This window comes from Stenella coeruleoalba (assembly GCF_951394435.1).
Source record: "Stenella coeruleoalba genome assembly, chromosome: 1".
Taxonomy (NCBI): Eukaryota; Metazoa; Chordata; class Mammalia; order Artiodactyla; family Delphinidae; genus Stenella; species Stenella coeruleoalba.
The window spans coordinates 67782093-67800816 of record NC_137169.1 but is presented as its reverse complement, the minus strand read 5'-3'; the positions used below and the strand labels follow the sequence as shown (position 1 = coordinate 67800816).

At 37.6% G+C, this 18724-nt stretch overlaps 2 protein-coding genes across 22 annotated transcripts in view; one reads left to right on the top strand and one right to left on the bottom strand.

The window, feature by feature from the left end:
- The window catches only part of DNAJB4 (DnaJ heat shock protein family (Hsp40) member B4), a 41827-nt gene extending 30616 nt beyond the window's left edge, over positions 1-11211 (bottom strand). Inside the window, exon 1 of one of the 3 annotated variants that reach the window (XM_079907472.1) lies at positions 11133-11211. The gene's annotated coding sequence lies outside the window, so the exon portion shown is untranslated. Of the gene's footprint in view, positions 1-11052 lie in introns of all 3 variants that reach the window. The other 2 variants (XM_079907473.1, XM_079907470.1) reach the window with 2 other exon arrangements.
- Positions 11212-11351: 140 nt separating this feature from the next.
- FUBP1 (far upstream element binding protein 1) overlaps positions 11352-18724 on the top strand; it is a 33926-nt gene continuing 26553 nt past the window's right edge. For 14 of the 19 annotated variants that reach the window (XR_013828583.1, XR_013828584.1, XR_013828585.1 and 11 more), the window contains exons 1-2: positions 11353-11578; positions 17827-17917. Coding sequence is in view for 16 of the 19 variants with exons in the window: in XM_079923268.1 (XP_079779394.1) it covers positions 11459-11578; positions 17827-17917 (211 nt within the window). In the remaining 3 variants the exon portion in view is untranslated. Of the gene's footprint in view, positions 11579-17826; positions 17918-18724 lie in introns of all 19 variants that reach the window. The other 5 variants (XM_079923261.1, XM_079923266.1, XM_079923265.1 and 2 more) reach the window with 2 other exon arrangements.

Genomic DNA, 18724 nt, shown 5'->3' with positions numbered 1-18724 from the left:
ATGAACAAAAATTCCTGCCTCATATACTTTACATTATAATGAAGAAGATATAATTTTAAAGATTTTTTAATAATTAAAAATATTAAAAAAATACTATATGTAATGTTAGATGGTAGTAGGTACTAAGGAAAATAAAGTAGGAAAGGGAAATAAGAGAATTAAAATTTTAGATGGGGTGGCCAGAAATGGCTTCACAGAGAAAATAAACATTTGTACCACGACCTGAAAGAGGAAAAGGGAAAAGCTATATACATATGTGGGGGTCATTCAAAAGCTTAGAGGTGAGAGAATGCCAGGTATCTTTGAGGTTTGGTTATTTAAGAATGATGGGGTAGGGGTGGGGAAGGGATTAGGAAATGGTCAGAGAAATAATAGATGTCTAGATTGTGTATAGCCTTGCAGGCCACTAAAGACTTTGACTTGAGTTGAGGGAAGGTGAGAAGCCACTGGAGAGTTTTATGCAGAAAAATGATGGGATTACTTTGGCATCTGGAGTAGAGAAGCATGGCGGGCAAGGATGGAAGACTAAGAATGTATTGCAATAATAGTTCAGGTGATTTGGACCATGATGTAGCAGTGAAGGTCCTACTTTATTTTAAAGGTAGAGTCAATAGGATTTTCTGATGAATCAGATGTGGAATGTGAGAGAAATCAGTAATGACCTCAATGTTTTTCAGCTTCAGCAAGCTAAAAGAACAGAATTGCTATTTACTAAAATAGGAAGACAGAAGAGCTACAGGAGGAAATTGGAGAGTTCAATATTGGACATATTAAGTTTAAGACGCCAGTTAAGCTTATAAATGGTAATGTCCAATAGGCATTTGGATGAGTTTGGTATTAATAGAGGCAGTACAGAGGGAAGACAAAATATCAGTAGAGGTGAACTTTAAAACCACAAGACTAAAGGCGAGTATACTAGATTGAATGTATATAGAAAAAAAAAAGGGTCCAAGGAGAGAGTCCTAAGATTTACAAATATAGTAGTAATGATAACTATTACTAATAAGGTAAGGCCTCTCAGCCTCAGGAGTTGAATCTTAATTATTCAAAACCAAGTATGATACTTGCTGGAGTAAGCCAGTGATTCAGCTCCGAGCAGCACAACGTTAATCCAATGAGCAACCAGAGGAAGGAGGTAGTAGCGTTTCCTTGTTTTTAAAGGGAAGAAACTTTCTTTTTCCACTTTACAATCATGCCTGCATAACACTGGGAACTGTGGCAACCATTATGCAATCATTAGGGGCACTAAGCCACATGATGAGGATGGCAGAGGGCAAAGATGAAAAAAATATGGATACCTCATGTATTGTTGAGCTGCTAAATCAACCAGACCTAGAGTGACTCTGCACCTGGACTTTTTATTATTATTTAATAAGGGTTTTCATTACTTATAGGCAATTGTATCTGGTTACCATAATCTCATTTAATTTTCATAACAATGCTTAGAGCACAAAGAACAAAATGAGACCCAAAAAAGATTAAACATGGCCAGGTTAAATAACTTGGCACATAGGTAGCAAATGGTGAACTGAAGCTTAACTAACTCCAAAGTCTATTTTAAGTGGTTTAAAGAGTGGACGTAACTGAAAGACAAAGGGGAATGGGAGTTGAGAATTCTTGAAGTGACTGGCAAATAAGGCCAGGAAGTAACAGAGATTGAAAAAAAAGAAAAGTGTCAAAAGACTAGAAGAACAGAAGGAATACATCAGTAAACAGGCTATTAAAATAATAAGAGGTCTTCTTGAGAGAATATTGGAATTGAAGATTTTTATTGTTTGAGTAGTCTGGATGAAGATTAGATGTAGGCTGTAGCTATGAGTAGGGAAGAAATTGCATTTTCAGTGGTCAAGGATTGAGTTATTAATATTTACTAGCATCTACTATGTGACACATTATTTTATGCACTTAAGATACAGTGGTGACTAAAATACACCCTGTGGAGTTCACACTACGGTGTGAAAAACTGACAACAAACAAGTAAACAACTAGAACTTTGGTGTGTACGGAGTTTTGGGCCAGCATAATCAGAGGCACTCAGTGATATTTGATTTTTGATGAAGTTCCCTGGTTGTAGCCGGGCTAGCAACTGAGGCCTTTACTCATAGAGTTACAAATAGAACATTTTACTCAGGGTTACAAACAGAACACAAGAACTGAATGACAATTAGGATGACAATGACTGGCAGTTATGTAATTATTTCAAATAATTTTACATACTCACACAAGGAAATAAATGTTTAAATGAATGAGTGGTCTGATTAAGCTTTTTAATTCTTCAAAGAATTTTTTTTTGGGCCACACCAGGCAGCTTGTGGGATCCTAGTTCCCTGACCAGGGATCGAACCCAGGCCCTTGGCAGTGAAAGCGCTGAGTCCTAACCACTGGACCGCCAGGGAATTTGCTAACCCTTTTTAGAGTGATGCAAATTACGATCTGAAAATATAGTCTTTCCAAAGTGATTCATGGTTTCATTCAACATTCACTCACTAGAATAAGGTCCATGAGGATAAGGGTATTTGTCTATTTTGTTCACTACTGTATATCTAACACCTAGAACAATGCCCAGCATTTTCACTGAACTGAATAAATGAATAGATTAATAAGCATCCACTAGATGCCAGGTAGTATATTCATCTCAAAAGTAAATAAGGCAGTTCCTGACTGGTCTGCAGGGCAGAAATAGAGACACAGATGTAGAGAACAAACATATAGACACCAAGGGGGGAGAGTGGCGGAGGGGATGGTGGTGGTGGGATGAATTGGGAGATTGGGATTGACATATATACACTAATATGTATAAAATGGATAACTGATAAGAGCCTGCTGTATAAACAAATAAAATTCAAAAGTTTAGGGCTTCCCTGGTGGCGCGGTGGTTGAGAGTCCGCCTGCCAATGCAGGGGCCACGGGTTCGTGCCCCGGTCCGGGAGGATCCCACGTGCCGCGGAGCGGCTGGGCCCGTGAGCCGTGGCCGCTGGGCCTGCGCGTCCGGAGCCTGTGCTCTGCGGCGGGAGAGGCCACAGCAGTGAGAGGCCCGCGTACCGGAAAAAAAAAAAAAAAATTCAAAAGTTTAAAAAAAAAAGTAAAAAAAAAAAAGTAAATAAGGCAGCTCCTGCACTTAAAGAGTGTACCATTTAAAGACTCTAACTAAAATAAAATCTCTTGATCTTCACTTATATCAAAGTACAGTTAAAAAAGCAAGGTTGTTAAGAATCTAAAAGTAATACCTCTCCTGGATAAAATGAATTTATTGTAGACTTCATATGCTTTTATACAGTTTTTTTTTTAATTTTTTTTTTTTTGGCAGCATTGGGTCTTAGTTGCTGCACGTGGGCTTTCTCTAGTTGAGACAAGTGGGGGGCTACTCTTCATTGTGGTGTGCTGGCTTCTCATTGCGGTGGCTTCTCTTGTTGCGGAGCATGGGCTCTAGGTGCGTGGGCTCAGTAGTTGTGGCTCTCGGGCTCTATAACGCAGGCTCAGTAGTTGTGGCTCACAGGTTTAGTTGCTCCACAGCATGTGGGATCTTCCGGATCTGGGATTGAACCCGTGTCCCCTGCATTGGCAGGCGGATTCTTAACCACTGTGCCACCAGGGAAGTCCCGATATGCTTTTAAATTTAGAAAATAAACTACCATGCTATCTTGAAAATTTAGTATTTGTATTATTAGGTACTATAATTAGATAAGCTGTTATGAAGAATATTATGGTTAAGTCACAGGAAAATAGTAATTTCAGATACTTTAAAATTTTTTATTCCTTCTTTTCCTTCTCAAGTCCTTTCAAATACACTCTTTTAAAAATGAACTGAGAATATCTGTTAATATGAAGCAACATAAAAGAACAAACAATCAGAAGGCAAATTCCAAAGAGATCACTGCTATAGATATGGAAATGTCAGGACAGAGAAGCAAAGTTCCACTAAAAACAGCAACAAAATTGTATGCCAAGTGAGTTCTATATCTCATACCCACCCATCTTCAGTTAAGGATTTCATCGGCAAAGATCCTCCATCTTCTAGTGATCTATCTCAAAAAATAAATGTGAGTAAAGGCAGATGTCGTGATTTTAAAAATCAGCTGTTTCTGGTTGTGCACAGAGTTTTCTTCCCCTTGTACCTAAGAAGCAGAAAACCTCCATCTGAAACTTAACCTAATCACTGCTGCTTCAAAGAGAACTTATTTCATGAAATAAAGAGCACTGGACTAGGAATCTAGTCTTGGCTCTAGTTTTGCAATTAATCTTGTCACTTTGTACATAGCACTCAAGCAATCTGGGTCACAGTTTCCTCCATAAAATGAAAGAAATGGACCAGACGATCCTCAAAGTCTTTCCAAGTTCTTAGGAAAAGTTCGAGTGAAGCTACTCTTCTGTGCCACCTAGCCTCGAAGGCCCCCAACATTCGTAACCACATATTCAACAATTTGTTTTTAGCTCTAGCTTTGCAGCAAAATAAGTATGATTACATATAAAACTCAATTCAATATTTATCAGGCTTCTACCAAAAGAAAAGCACAAAGCCATACTGGGCAAGCTGAAAAGTAAAAGCCAGTCCTTGACCACAGCCCTCTCTTACACAGAGGGGAAACGGGAAAGGACAAGATCTTTGTATTCAGAACATTTGCTACAGTCTAGCTGGGGAGACAAATTTTAATTCAGCTTAATTATGTAAATACTTATTAAATACTTTTTGCATAAAGTGTCAGTTTTCAAACTTTGATGAGCATAAGAATCTAAGATGCTTTTTTTTTTGGCCATGCCCCATGGCTTGCGGGATCTTAGTTCCCCAACCAGGGATGGAACCCAGGCCCCTGGCAGTGAGAGCACCTAGTCCTAACCACTGGACCTCCAGGGAATTCCCCTAAGACACATTTAAAAAAATGTAATTTCCCATAAAAATGATTCACTACATCCAGGTGGGGCCCAGGTATCCACATTTTTAAAAGCACCCCCAGATGATGCTGGCGGTCCTGTTCAATTAACATTGCCATTAGCCTATATCAACATAAAGTAGATAGGTTCAAAAACAGAAAATGTTTCTAGAGCTTGAGTTCTCAAGACTATATGCCCATAACAACTAGAGAACAAACTGCAAGGCATTAAAAATAAGCAAAAATCTGATGGAGCATATAGACTTTTTATTTCAGTGGTTTTCAAGTGTGGGCTGTACTTAAAAAAATCAACATAGGGGGACTTCCCTGGAGGTCCAGTGGTTAAGACTCTGTGCTCCCAATGCAGGGGGCCCAGGTATCAATCCCTGGTCAGGGAACTAGATCCCGCATGCATGCCGCAATGAAGATCCCACATGCCGCAACTAAGATCCAGCACAGCTAAATTAAATAAATAAACAAATAAAATCAACATAGGAAGTTTTTACAGATACAGATATAGACCAGTTAAATCAGAGTTTCTGGGAGTGGTAGTTGTGGCTCAGCTTTTACATTTAAAAAAATCTCCTTGTAACAAATGCAGACAACCATTAAATTAAGGGCAAGATCACTGGAATTGGTTAGTCAGGTTAAGTTTCATGAAAAAAGATGATTTTTTATCAGACTCTTTACTTGGCTAAAAATTTAATGAAAAAGATAAATGTAACAGAAGAAGTGAAAGGAACCAATGTATAAATAAATGATCTAAGTAGGGGAGGAACAAATAAAGATGCTTTTGACCACAAAATAAAGGGAGACTAAGAACAGTAAATATATGAATTTTGCAAACATTATCACAGGGGCTGTGTGGTAATATAGGGGAAAAATTAAAATTAATCAATTCTATCCTTGTCTTGAGAAGTCTTACAATCTAGTTAGTGATGTGTACTACAAACACATAAACCCCCTGAACAATGTATTCGAAAAATAACACTAATCATCATCAAATATACAGGTATATATGTATATATACACACACACCATAAAGCACTATATACTTTAGTAAGGCATATTACTAATCCACCCAGTGCAATTAGCAATACAGAGAAACAAGCTTCTATATTGTTACACAACACACGGGTTTTTAAAATTTTGTAAGTAATCTACTTTTATTACCTTACATTAAGAGCTGTCTTCCCGTGAAGAATTTTAGCCTAAGTCTTGATAAAAACTAATGCAAATATTTTAAACATCCAAGTAAGAAATACCAAATTGTGACTTATACCCTAGAAATTACAAAGAGATACATTTCATAGATTTTTAATAGATTCTTCCATTCTTTCAAGTCAGGCTGCCTAGGTTCAAATCTCAGCTCTAACATTTACTAACATGTGAGCCTGGGCAAATTCGTTAGCTCATCTGTACCCCAGCAAAATGAAGATTTTAATAGCGCCTATCTCATAAAGCCAATGTGAGGATAAATGAATAAAATACATGTGAAGCACTTACAGTGCCCAGTATATAGCACTTTAGAGTGTGCTATGCAGTAAAGACACAGAAAAAGACATAGCCCTTACTGTCATGAACCTTATAATCTAGTGGGAATTCTAAACAATAAATGATATTATGGTATTATTACCATGATATGGTACATGAATACAAATAGGAATTCCTAAATTTGATAGTTCTGGACAGGTTTTCTGGAAAAATGGAAAATTTTCAACAGGCAACAGTGAAATGGAAGAGGTGAGGAGTGTTCCTGACAAAGAGAAAGATATGTGCAAAGGCCCAAGGGCCCTGCAGTTATGAATAAGTGGGAATGACAAGGATGGCAAAAGGCTGGATTTATGGCAAATCAATGGTCATGAGCAATATCCTAGAGGATTTGTCAATGCTCTAACAGCCTTTCAATCAGGACATACTATTAAATCTGACATCCAAATCTGAGAAGAAATTTCTAATAACTGAGGGTGAGATGATACTATGGTGACTTCTGAAAGAGAAAAGACAGAAATCATGGTGTAAAAACATAAGACATTTTTATTACCGTTTACTTTTCAAAAACAGATTAAACTGCCATCTCTGGTATGCTGGTAAAAGGAAGTTATGTGACTTACCAAAGGGCACATGGGTCAGACTTGAATCTAGATCCTCTGGGACCAAGTCCAGAGTTCTTTTCACTACATGGGGCTGCCTCCAGTTTCAGACACTAGTCAAACTGTTGTTCTCCACAAAGTTCCCAAGTTACATTTGTGTTAACAACTTTGTCCTTTATAATGCAAGTACTGATAGTTCTTGCTTCCATTCACACAGTCTGAAACAGAATCCTACAAACTCAATCAGAAAGGATACAAAAGTCATTAAGACCAATGACCAACATTAATGATCAAATACCCTAAAACAACATCCTGGACCACTTACTTTACTTTGAACTAACTGGCCACTTTCCTCCTCACATTTAACCTGAATCTGTTGTGACTGTGCACTGAGAAAATACAGGCCTGGTTCAAACGACACACAGAATACAGCATAAAGTTATCAGCTCCTTTTGGCTAAGAGTTGTTAGGAGGTGGGTGATAGATATAAAGATGAGGCAGGAAGTCTGTACAATTTTGCCACTCTAAAATGCCTATCCAAAAAGCTATAATGGACTTTTTCTCCAATAGCTATAAAATAAGAATCTGTTAATATTTCACACAGATTTAACTAATCCAACAGTGGAAAGTTATGCTGAGAAAGAATCAGTCATTTGGTAAACAATAAATCAGAAGGTAAAATGAAGAATGTTGCCAGTACATTTAATAACCCAACTTGTACTACCTTTACTAATCTTTTTACTCTGTTATTTGATAAAACTGAATGCCCCAGCTAGACTTTTATAAGCTTAAAAACATTGACTTTTGCTTCATCCTGAGAATGAAATATGGAATACTAATTTCTATGATAAGACAGTGACTATAAAATAGAATTCAGCTTTAAATTTAGCCAATCTCTCAAAGCACAATAAGCCAGTTTTAGATTAGCTATGATACAACCACTTTTAAGAGGATTTACATTGCAAAGGGAAATGCATTTAGTCAAGAAAAGTCTGATTTCATCAGTTATAATGAAATTATCTGGAGTAACCAGCAAACTACAAATGGCTTTGAGAAGACTGAGTGGAATCAGAACTAATTCACATATAACCAAATCAAGTCACTGGTTATAGTTTTCCTACAATTCAGTTGCTGTTACAAGATCCTGGGTTTTACCAAAACTAAGATTTGAACATAGATGTTTAATCCAAAAAATTTATAGAAGTGGAGTACCACGGATTATTCTTTCCTAATTATGAAATACCAGAAGCCAAATTCTATGTTTAATAAAGCCAATTTCCATTTGATAGCACTTTCCAGTTTCTGAAGAGCTCACAGAGATACCTCATTTGAGGATACCAATGCAGGTTATGATCATTATGTAGATGAGAAAATCTGAGACACAAAGTCTAAGTTCACTTGACCAAGGTCACAAAATCAACTAAAATGTAGAGATGGATTTTTTTCGACATTCATTCATTCAACAAATATCTAGAAAGCTAAGACTATGTGTTAGGAACTAGTCAGTGGTAGAGACAGACAAGGTCCTTGCTCTCCAGCAGTTTACAATCTAATGGAAGACAGACAATAAACAAGTAAACACATACGACATAATTTCCGATAAATTCTATAAAGAGAACATGGTAATTGGAGAGTGATTGCAGAATGGCACAACAGAGGTCAGAGATGGTCTAGGGAGATGACATCTGAACTGAGACCCAAATGATTAGGACAAATCATCCATGTGAAGGTCTATAAGAACATCTGAATCAGGCAGAGGAAGATGCAAGCATAAAGCCCTAGAGGCAGGAATGTTCTTGGACAGCAAGGTGGCTCAAATAGAATGAGGAGCAGGAGTGTTTAGATAGTAGCCTGATTACATGGCACCCTTAGGCCATTCTAGGAGATGGGATTTAAAGTGCAACAGGAAAAAAAAAAAATTAAAAAAAAAATAATAAAGTGCAACAGGAGAGAAGACTAGGTGAGATGATGTGATTTATGTTTTAAAGAAAGCTTTTAAGCTGCTATATGAAGAAACAATTGTAATACATTCAAGTAGAGGCACCCTTGAGCTTCAAGAGTACTGGTAATGGTTTACTTTTTGGAGAACATTCCTGGAAAGCAGATACATGGGTGCTTGTTACAATTGAGACATTACATACATTATATACTTCGCTGTACAAAATTTCATAATTTTTAGAAGTAAATTGTAAAGATGTTAAGGGTGGAAGCAGAAAAAAACAACTAGAATGCTACTGTAACAGCCCAAGACTGAGGTGACGGTAACTCAGGAGTAGTGGAGATGAAGAGTAGTGGAATGTGGAATATACCTCTGAAGTAAGGTAAATAGGTCTTCTTGATGGAAAAATCAGGGGCAGCAATCAAGGCTGACCAGTGGTTCTCACTGTGGAGTGATTTTGCCTCCCGGGGGACATCTGCAATCTCTGGAGACATTTTTGGTTGTCATAATTGGTATGGGGGTTCTCATATTGGTACAGGTTCTACTGGCATCTATGGGTAGAGGCCAAGGATGCTGCTAAACATACTACAATGCACAGTAGTGCTATAAAATAAAAAATTACCATAAAGTAATAATAAAAAATTGGCCATAAAGTGTCAATAGTGCTAAGGTTGAGAAATCCTGATCTTGACTGATTCCAAATGGTTCCCATCCTAGAATACCCGTACTTCCAGGAAACTCTACCAAAAAAAACTAGAAATGGAGCTCTTTACTTATTTTCAATGTTTAGAGATAACTAAAATTGTGGTATACATGAAACAAAGTTTATTTCTTTGGAGGTAAATTATATCACTCTGTGACTAACACTATGTTGATCAGGACTAACTGGTATATGTCTAATTAATAACATATGAAAAAATCAGTTACTGATTAATAAATGCCATTTATTGGACAGACTTTCTCAAAGCACAGCTGAAGAAATCCTATTTAGCAATACCACCCAACACTGCTTATACAGTTTTTCTTTTTACCAGTTATGCTTAAATCTGTAGTCCAACACATTCACTGCTTTTCCAAATACAAATTCCCCCCCAAATCGAAATAGATGTCTATGCACACTGAAGGACATAATCAGAGCTGTAAATGGATAAAATGGTAGGAAAAGCTAATTATAGGAAAATGATGGCCCACTTGTACCTGTGTGCATGTAACTGTTATCAGACTTACTTTGGGCCTTGAGCAAGTGGATACATTAATTTCAGGTATAAGTAAGACTGCAGCACACGTTTCTCTTTATTACTTTAAAACTAGCAATGGGCAAAGGACTCTTTGAGACCTAACTCACTAAACACAAAATAGCAAAGTTGGTAAAGTTCATTTTACCTCATTTTTTGTTATCTAAAGGGAAAGAATTAGGGGGAAAATAAAATCACTGTGATCGACTCCTGAAGCATTCTAATGGGCCTGAAACTACTACCACTAATGCAATAAACTACGTGCCGCGATATGCTCCAGAAAGAAATTACCTGGTAACTGAAGTAGATAACAAAAAACAAAATAATATCATCATCATCTAGTCCCGGGATGACAATACAAAACATCAGAGTTCTCACAGGTTGCGGCTGAGGGAAACTATTTCGAAGAAGCTACAGAGCCAATTTTGGTCAAGAAATGGACGCCGTTTCTTATCTATAAGGACCTCAATAAAACTGGCCATGGATACATACGATACTAGGTTACTGAGTCTGGCTAAAACTGAATTTTAGGAACAATTACATTTTTAAAAGGTAAAGAAAAGGGCAGTCATATCGTCACAGCCTCATCCAAAGAATTTACACAATAACTTAGAAATCAGTTCGAGAACGAAGGCCTCCGGCCTAAATTCATCCCCACTTGTGACAAAACTCAAAACTGACAATCTAGAAGTAAAATGCTGGGACACTTCACTACCCTTAAAATCATGCCGCGTTCCCGCTATGCCGGGCGGACGTTTTCGGGAGCATCACCGCGCGGCGGCCAAAGCGCGCGTCTCCCACGAGCCCTCCCGGCGGCACGCTCTAGACACTGCTGCGCCGCCGTTACGCCTATCGACGTCCCCCACTTCCCCATTAGTACACAGAATGACCCTGGGCGGAAAATCCACCCATTCTACCTCCTTGAGGCGGTGACCGATAAGAAACTACTCCTTTCCTCCAGCCTCTCAAAAATTCAAGCAGACGGCGGCCAGCTCACCAGTCTTTCCACTAACCCAGAGGGATAACCGCACCACCTGAACCCGAGAACGCCCATAGAGGAGGCGCCAATAGAAACCCTATTCTCGCGAAATCTAAAGACAATTCTCGCGATATCTCGCTGCCTGGTTTTTTCCAGCCTCACCCCCACAACAGCGCGTTGCTTCAAAACATCGCGAGATTTTCTTCTTTCAGTCTCCGCCCCTCTACGGCACGATGGTCGCACAAGAATGTGATACAGCCTCGGCGGCCGCCATTTTCTTCCTTTCTTAGCAGTTGGCTGAGAGGTCCCTGCGAAGAAGCGGTAGCGGCCACTGTAGAGTAGGCATGGCAGATTATTCAACAGTGCCTCCACCCTCGTCTGGCTCAGCTGGTGGTGGAGGCGGCGGCGGCGGTGGTGGAGGAGTTAACGATGCTTTCAAAGATGCGCTGCAGAGAGCCCGACAGGTAAGTCTGGACCGCGCGGCGAGACCCCGACAGCTCACGGTAATTGGCCGTTGGCTGAGTAGGCCGCTACTTCTTCGCGCATGAGGAAGAGGAAAGAAGTGCCCTTCCGCCCTCTGAAATGTGACGAGACTCACGTTTCCCCACGTTGGTAATACCGAATAGAGGCTGGAACTCGGTTTTGTGTTCTTGGTGTCTAAGCCACTTTGAACCCCAAGGCGTGCTACGCGAAGATGGCTTTAGATTTTTTTCTCCCGTTTCTGCGGTACTCGCGCTTTTTTCTCCAAGGTGTTAGCGTTTCCTTTTCCTCGGAGTGAACATCCTCTTCCATGGGGTAAAGCGCGCGTAGTTTTACACAATAGTATGGAAGCTTCTGGTAATGAGTTTGGGAAAGGACTAGGGTCTGTCCGCCGGAGCCATGGTAAGGGAAGGGATCTGTCATTAAAGCAGTCTTTAGAGCTTCCAACCCGTTCGAGCTCTCCCGCAGTTAATCTTTCGGTACCATACACTTTCACACCTTCAAGGAAGAAAATTAGAGGCGAGCACTCGTATTCCGCGTTGGAATCCCTCTTCAGGGCGGGATTTACGCGTGTTCTACGGTTCCTTCCCTCTTACTTCTCAAAATGGCTTCAGGGCCATTATACCCTAAGTTTCAATTTGAATCTGCCTCTCAGTTCAGAGTCGTAAACTGACCAGACCTCTTTGTATTACGTAGGTGCGTACATTTGCCCTGAAGGCACCACTTTCCCAAACAAAAGCTGTAAAAAAAAAAAAAAAAAAGTTATATTCTAGGATTTTATTTGAACTTTATTAGATAGTCCCTTAATGTAATTTTAAAACGTGTGATGTTGGTATGGACTTGTGTCTAAGTAAAAGTAAGAATCTTATATTCTCGTTATGACACGATGCGTGTTAGATGCTAGACATTTTTAGGGTACAGTGTTAAGCTCATGGTAATCAGAATCCAATTTTGTGGTATGTTTTGATTACATTAGTTAACTTCGTTAACTTACTTTTCACCCCCCGGTTGGATTAAAGTATCATTTGAGTCAAAATCCATAAAATCTGTAGTGATGTAGCAAAGCGCTCATATTTTTATAATGTGAACACATTATAAATAAAAATGTACCTGTACTTGTTTTTAATCAGAAATTTTCCAAGGAGTCAACAGAAGGTCATCATTAACCCTAATTCTGCGATTTATTTACCTAATTCTTATTTACTACTTCTGAACATGTTTAGAATAGTGACTGAAACATTTATATAATGTCAGGAACTCTGTTAGAAGGGTTTTATTAGATTGGATTGGAAGACTCACCTGAATTATTTTATTCAACCAGCATATTGAATTAATTTGTGACACTGTACATAAATACTGGAGACTTTTTAAATGTGTTAATTGGGTTTCTGCCTTCTAGGAAGCTATGATGATCAGGGAACCAAAGACAAAAGAATAGAAGTATCTGATTAACGCTTTCAAACAGTAGACAAAATATGGGCACTGTTAATTCATCCATTTGTTCTATAAACATTTTAGAGTTCTATGAATCAGGTACTGTACATAACACCAGGGGTTGGGGTACCTAACTGCCAAAGTAAAGGACTGATATTTTAAGCAAGGCATTAAAGAATGAGTGAGAGTTTGACCAGTGGAGAAAGAAGCAGCATGTGCAAAGGTATGGGGGTTTTGGGGATGACAAGAACCTAAGAGTGAAGTCACTGGAGGATAGGGTTGCGTGGGGGAAGGAGGGTGGAAAATGAGGTGAGAAAAGGTACAGGTGGATACAACTTCTGAAGACAATTTTCTTATTTAGACTGCCTTTTTAAATATAGAAATTGTCCTCAAACTATGAATTTCTTGTCCTCTGTTTATATGCCAGTAGCTGCCCCAGTGCCCTTTCTGTAATAAAATTTACAAGTGTCTTTGCTGTAATTTGATTGTTTCTACAGAATTAATCTTAAATCTGAGATTCTCATATTTAGCATTTGAGTTGAATTGCCCCTTCTGGTTACATTTGAGAGTGCCTCTATATTGGTTGTAGAGCTGCTTGTCTGATTATGTAAGTCGAGTATAGGGAAAAGTGCTTGGGCTGAAGGGACAAATTAGGTTAATCCCTGAAATACGTTTTTCCTTATTTATATTAAATGGATACTGAATTATATTTCCAAAATCTCCATCTAACCTTAAGTTTCTTTTCTTTGTCTAGAGTATTGTGCTGTGTTCTTTGGAAGGAAGAGGTATAAGAACAGCTTCTTGCCTTCAAAGAGCTGCATACTGCTTGGGAAGCTATTGGCATTTCAGCTGGATAGTTCTTTGTTACGCAGGAAAGCAGAACAAATGATAGGGATCCCTGGTCCCTATCTAGTAAATGCTAGTAGCATTTACTCTAGCTGATTGTTGCCATGAGGCAATTGAGGCCAAGTTGCTCCGTCTTTTTTCCAGAGAATTCTAATAGCTTATTTTCTTAATGTGAAATTTCCAGATTTTTATAATATTCTGTGAGCTAAATCTAGCACAGGGGCACCAGACTGCTTCTCTAGTTTAGGTTTCCAACCTGTCTATTTTAGAAATTTATATTTGGGTATTTCAAACTGTAACTGCAGAGGGTGATGTTGAAATTCTTTGATTAGATCTTTAGTGATCACACTGATAATAAGTTCTGTCTTTGAAACACTGGAAAATTGAGATACATCTATCTACTTTTTTCCCCTTAAGGTTATATGAAGATAGAAGTGAATCAGAGACTGAGACTAAGTATAGTGGTAGATCACAGGTTGCAAGAATATCAATCCTCATCACTTCCCCTCTAAACAACTATTAAATTAATCATTAAGTACTCAATTCTTGAAATCTCTTTCTTGATAATTGTGAAAGTAATTCAGACTGTATTATGTTTGAATGCAATGAAGAATTTATAAAATAGGACTGTTGACTTTTTACTTAGCATTAATCTCCAGTGAAAACTAGTATTTGAGTGTGTGGGGGGTGGGGTTGTTTGGTTGTTTTTGTTTTTTTAACACATTTTGAGATGGGATAGCAAAGCTTGATTATGATAATAAGCACAGATTTCTGGGCTGTAAAGAGGGGACAATACTAATAAAGTGGTGGGCTAGTAATATTTCTAGCCTCTTCACATTTCTGGTGCATAGGAATTGAATCCATTAGGACCTTGCCCATAGTAGGTACTCATTATTTATTGAATTGAATCAACAGATATCTTTAATGAATTAAAGCAGTAATGAAATTTTGTTCTGAAAATAATTATGTTCTTTCAAAGTGTATATCTTTGGCCAGTACAAATAAAAACCTGTTAAATTTTTTAAATAGAATATTTGAAGTCTTGTGAACCTGCTTTATAGTTGAATTAAAGTGTGCTGATTTGTTCATAGTAACTGGCAATTTATATGCTACATATTAGGCTCTGTGCTAAGCATATTTATATTAATTCATTTAATTCTCACAACTATTCTACAGGGTAAGTGTAGAAACTATTTATCTCTTTTGTACACAGAAGATGAATGAGGCACAAAATGCTTAAGAAAATTTGGCAAGGACACAAAGCAGTAAAACCAGAATTACCACTGACCCCAAATCACGGTTGGACCCCAAAGCCTAAGGAAGCATGTAGACTGAAAATTAGGAGATAGTCATTTTGGGCATTTAGGTAATTACTTCTGAAAATCAGCTTTTTGTGTGTTGTTGTTTGTGGTTTTGTTCTTGTCGTTTTAATCTCTAAAATCAGGTGGTATGACTGAATAATCTCAACTTTCCTTTCAACTCCAAAATTCTTGGATTCTAGGAATAATTGATGAAGAAAGGTGGAAAATGCTAAAACATTGAAAGCACAAAAAATATTTATTCATTTGAGAAGTAGGCAGGGTCCAAATGGAAAGCTTGAATTTTTACTGTAAATTGAAAATCAAAGAAGTTACCTACACTTAATTCTACTAGTCTCATAAGAATTTTATATAGTTAGAGACTGGATTGTAGGAATTACTGTTTCTCTTAAATTCTGTGCAGTGACCTAGGAAGTGTATGTTTTCTGTTGATCTTGGAGAATTGATTAAATCTGTGTTAGTATTTTTTCTAAAAGTTCTTCTCTAATGTTTTTGTATTGGTTCTGAATTTTTGAGATGGTGTTAACTGGTTCTTCTGAGTGAACTAAAGATCAATTTTATTTTCAGTTGGATATTTTTAGAACTATTCAGTGGATAGGGAGGTATAAATAAATATCCTTTTTCTGTGCAGAAGTTCCTTGGAGTTCAAGGAGTGCTGCTTTGCAAACTCAGTGTTTATAAAAGCTAACTGCAGAAGGTACTACCAGCCTAAACCATTTTCTTTCATTAGTATTAACTCTTTCCTTGGACCAGAAACATTTTCCTCATAACATCAATGCCTAGCAGTATGTTAAATTTCCTGAGGAACAATTCAAATGCTGATTGCTTTAAAACTGAATGGTGGAAAAGCAGTTCTCAGATGTGATGAGGAAGACTTTCAGGGAAGAAATAAGATTTTAATTAGATCAAAGATTCGAATAAGCTTTTGAGAAAGTGAAAGATGATTAAGATAGGTTAGAGTGACCAAAGCTATAAAGTCAGGAAATATATAATTGTATACCTTTCTTGTTGAGCATTTTTATATTTAATCCTAATATGCTTTGTGGTGGGTGTTTGCATTTACAGATGAGAAAAAGGGAAACCTAGGAATCCTAGGAAATACATTTGGTATATGGGAACTGATATATGTTTAGGACTTACGTGATACATATTGGATTCAAGTCGTTGAATACGCTTATCCTTTACAGTTTTCTAATTATAATGAAGCTTGAGGCACTTGGTTTAGTTCCACATCAACACCTTTTTAGAAGAATTGCAGTCACCAAAAGTTTCATTTTCTGTTTAATTTTTATCATGGATAATTTCAAGCATACTCAGAATTGAAAGAATAACGTGGTGAACTCTAATGAGCCCATCACCCATCTTTGGTGATTACCACTTGTAACTGCCAAGGAGGTGTGTAGAAATTGGGACTTCTCCACCATTGACTTACTATGTAACATTGGTTAAGTTACCTCTTGAGATTGTTTTCAATTGTAAAATGGATATCTATCTCACTAAATACTGTACCTCATAGAATTGTTGTGATGATTCAGTGACAAAATGAGTATAAAACATTTATCATAATACAGAGTTTGGCCTTTTGCTGGCACTCAGCAATTTTAGTTCCATTTCCCTTTTCATAGAAAAATGCAGTAAATAACCCCTGATTGTGCCCCACTTAAGACTTGAGGCTGGTGTTTCTTTTTTCTTTCTTTTTTTTTTTTTTTTTGCGGTACGCGGGCCTCTTACTGTTGTGGCCTCTCCTGTTGCGGAGCACAGGCTCCGGACGCGCAGGCCCAGCAGCCATGGCTCTCGGGCCGAGCCGCTCCGCGGCATGTGGGATCTTCCCGGACCGGGGCACGAACCCGTGTCCCCTGCATCGGCAGGCGGACTCTTCAACCACTGCGCCACCAGGGAAGCCCGAGGCTGGTGTTTCTTATACTATGTTTGCCCCACTCTAAAAGTTAAAAGTCTCTAACAGTGAAATGAGTTGTGGTTCTATAACAGAGACTTCCTTAGACATACAACTTCCCAGGCTTCCTCCACACCACCTCGTTCCCTTAGAAAAAGATTGTCCAATAGAAGTTTAATGCAAGTTACATGTTTTGTTTAACCCAACATATCTAAAATATTACCATTTTAAAGTGTTCAATATAAAAATTTTTGAGACGCTTTACATTCTTTATATTTGTTCCAAGGTTTCGCTATCTGGTGTGCATTTTACACTTGAAGTACATCTCAATTTGGACTAGACATATGAAATACTCAGTAACCAAATGTGGCTAGCATTTTACCTTACTAGACAGCACAGCCTTAGCATGTTCACGTTCTCCCTATACCAACATATAGAGAGTCATGGGAGAGAGACATGGAGAAGATAGGATTAGGATCCATATTTTCCTCAAAGTTATTTGGTCAGTCTTCTAAAGATTCTTAATTGATTACTTCTTTGTTTTTATAGAGCTATATCAGAAGCAATTCCAGATGGTTATTTGTTAGCTCTGAAGTTATTAATGATAGTAATAAATTGAACTGTAATTTTAATTTGTCTATCAAATTAATTTTCTTATGTGATAGATATTTAGCATATATTAGGAAATAATGTAGTTATGGTGCTATCCTTAATGACGGTGTGTTTTTTGTTTTTTAAGATTGCAGCAAAAATTGGAGGTGATGCTGGTACATCACTGAATTCAAATGACTATGGTTATGGGGGACAGAAAAGACCTTTGGAAGATGGAGGTAAGTTATAGCCATAAATATTTTAAATTGTTTTACACAGAGTTTAGTTGAAGTGATTTTCAGTATTTTTCAGATGTTCTTTTTTTGAAACATTGCTTTTATCATAAGGTTCCTAAAATTGTAAGGGTTATATTGGACTCAAAAGGAGAGGGGGGAAAAGAGACCTAGACAAGGTAGGTAAAATTTGAGTTAACCAGCCAGTTTTGTCTTACTAGAGAACATCATTTTCCCTCTTTTAGGATTGTGCCAGATTGATAGTTTGCACAGACGACTTGTTAATATACTGAAGAAAACAAAAATACAAAATGTTTAGGAAACATTTCATGGGTTTTTCTCATCATACATGAATTAATCTGAGATGCTGTATTCTCATTACTTTGTTATTTCAGATTTCACTTTAAAGGTTGAAGTTGTTATAGTTTGCTACTTTAGTGTGTTGCAGGTTATACCATTTTTTGTTTGTTTTAGTACCTTGTTTTGTGTTTCAGGTTTAATTCAAAATGTGGCTTAAAACAGTAGATAAACAGTGCCTTGTATTTTTTAAAAACATAATTGTTGAACCTTCTGAACTTAGAAGTCTGCACATATTTTTTTGTTTTAGATTTGATGTATGAATTTTGATACATTTTCTTTTTGCCCTTTTTTTTTAAAGGAGGATTCTGAATGAGCGTATAGAATGTATTTGTAGCTTTTGACCAGGAGTGCTTGGTTTCCTTTTATTTAAGTGTCTTTCACATTTATAGTGAGGTTTTAATATACAAAAAAAATGAGCTAATGATGCTTCAGATGTTGTATGTAATGTATTCT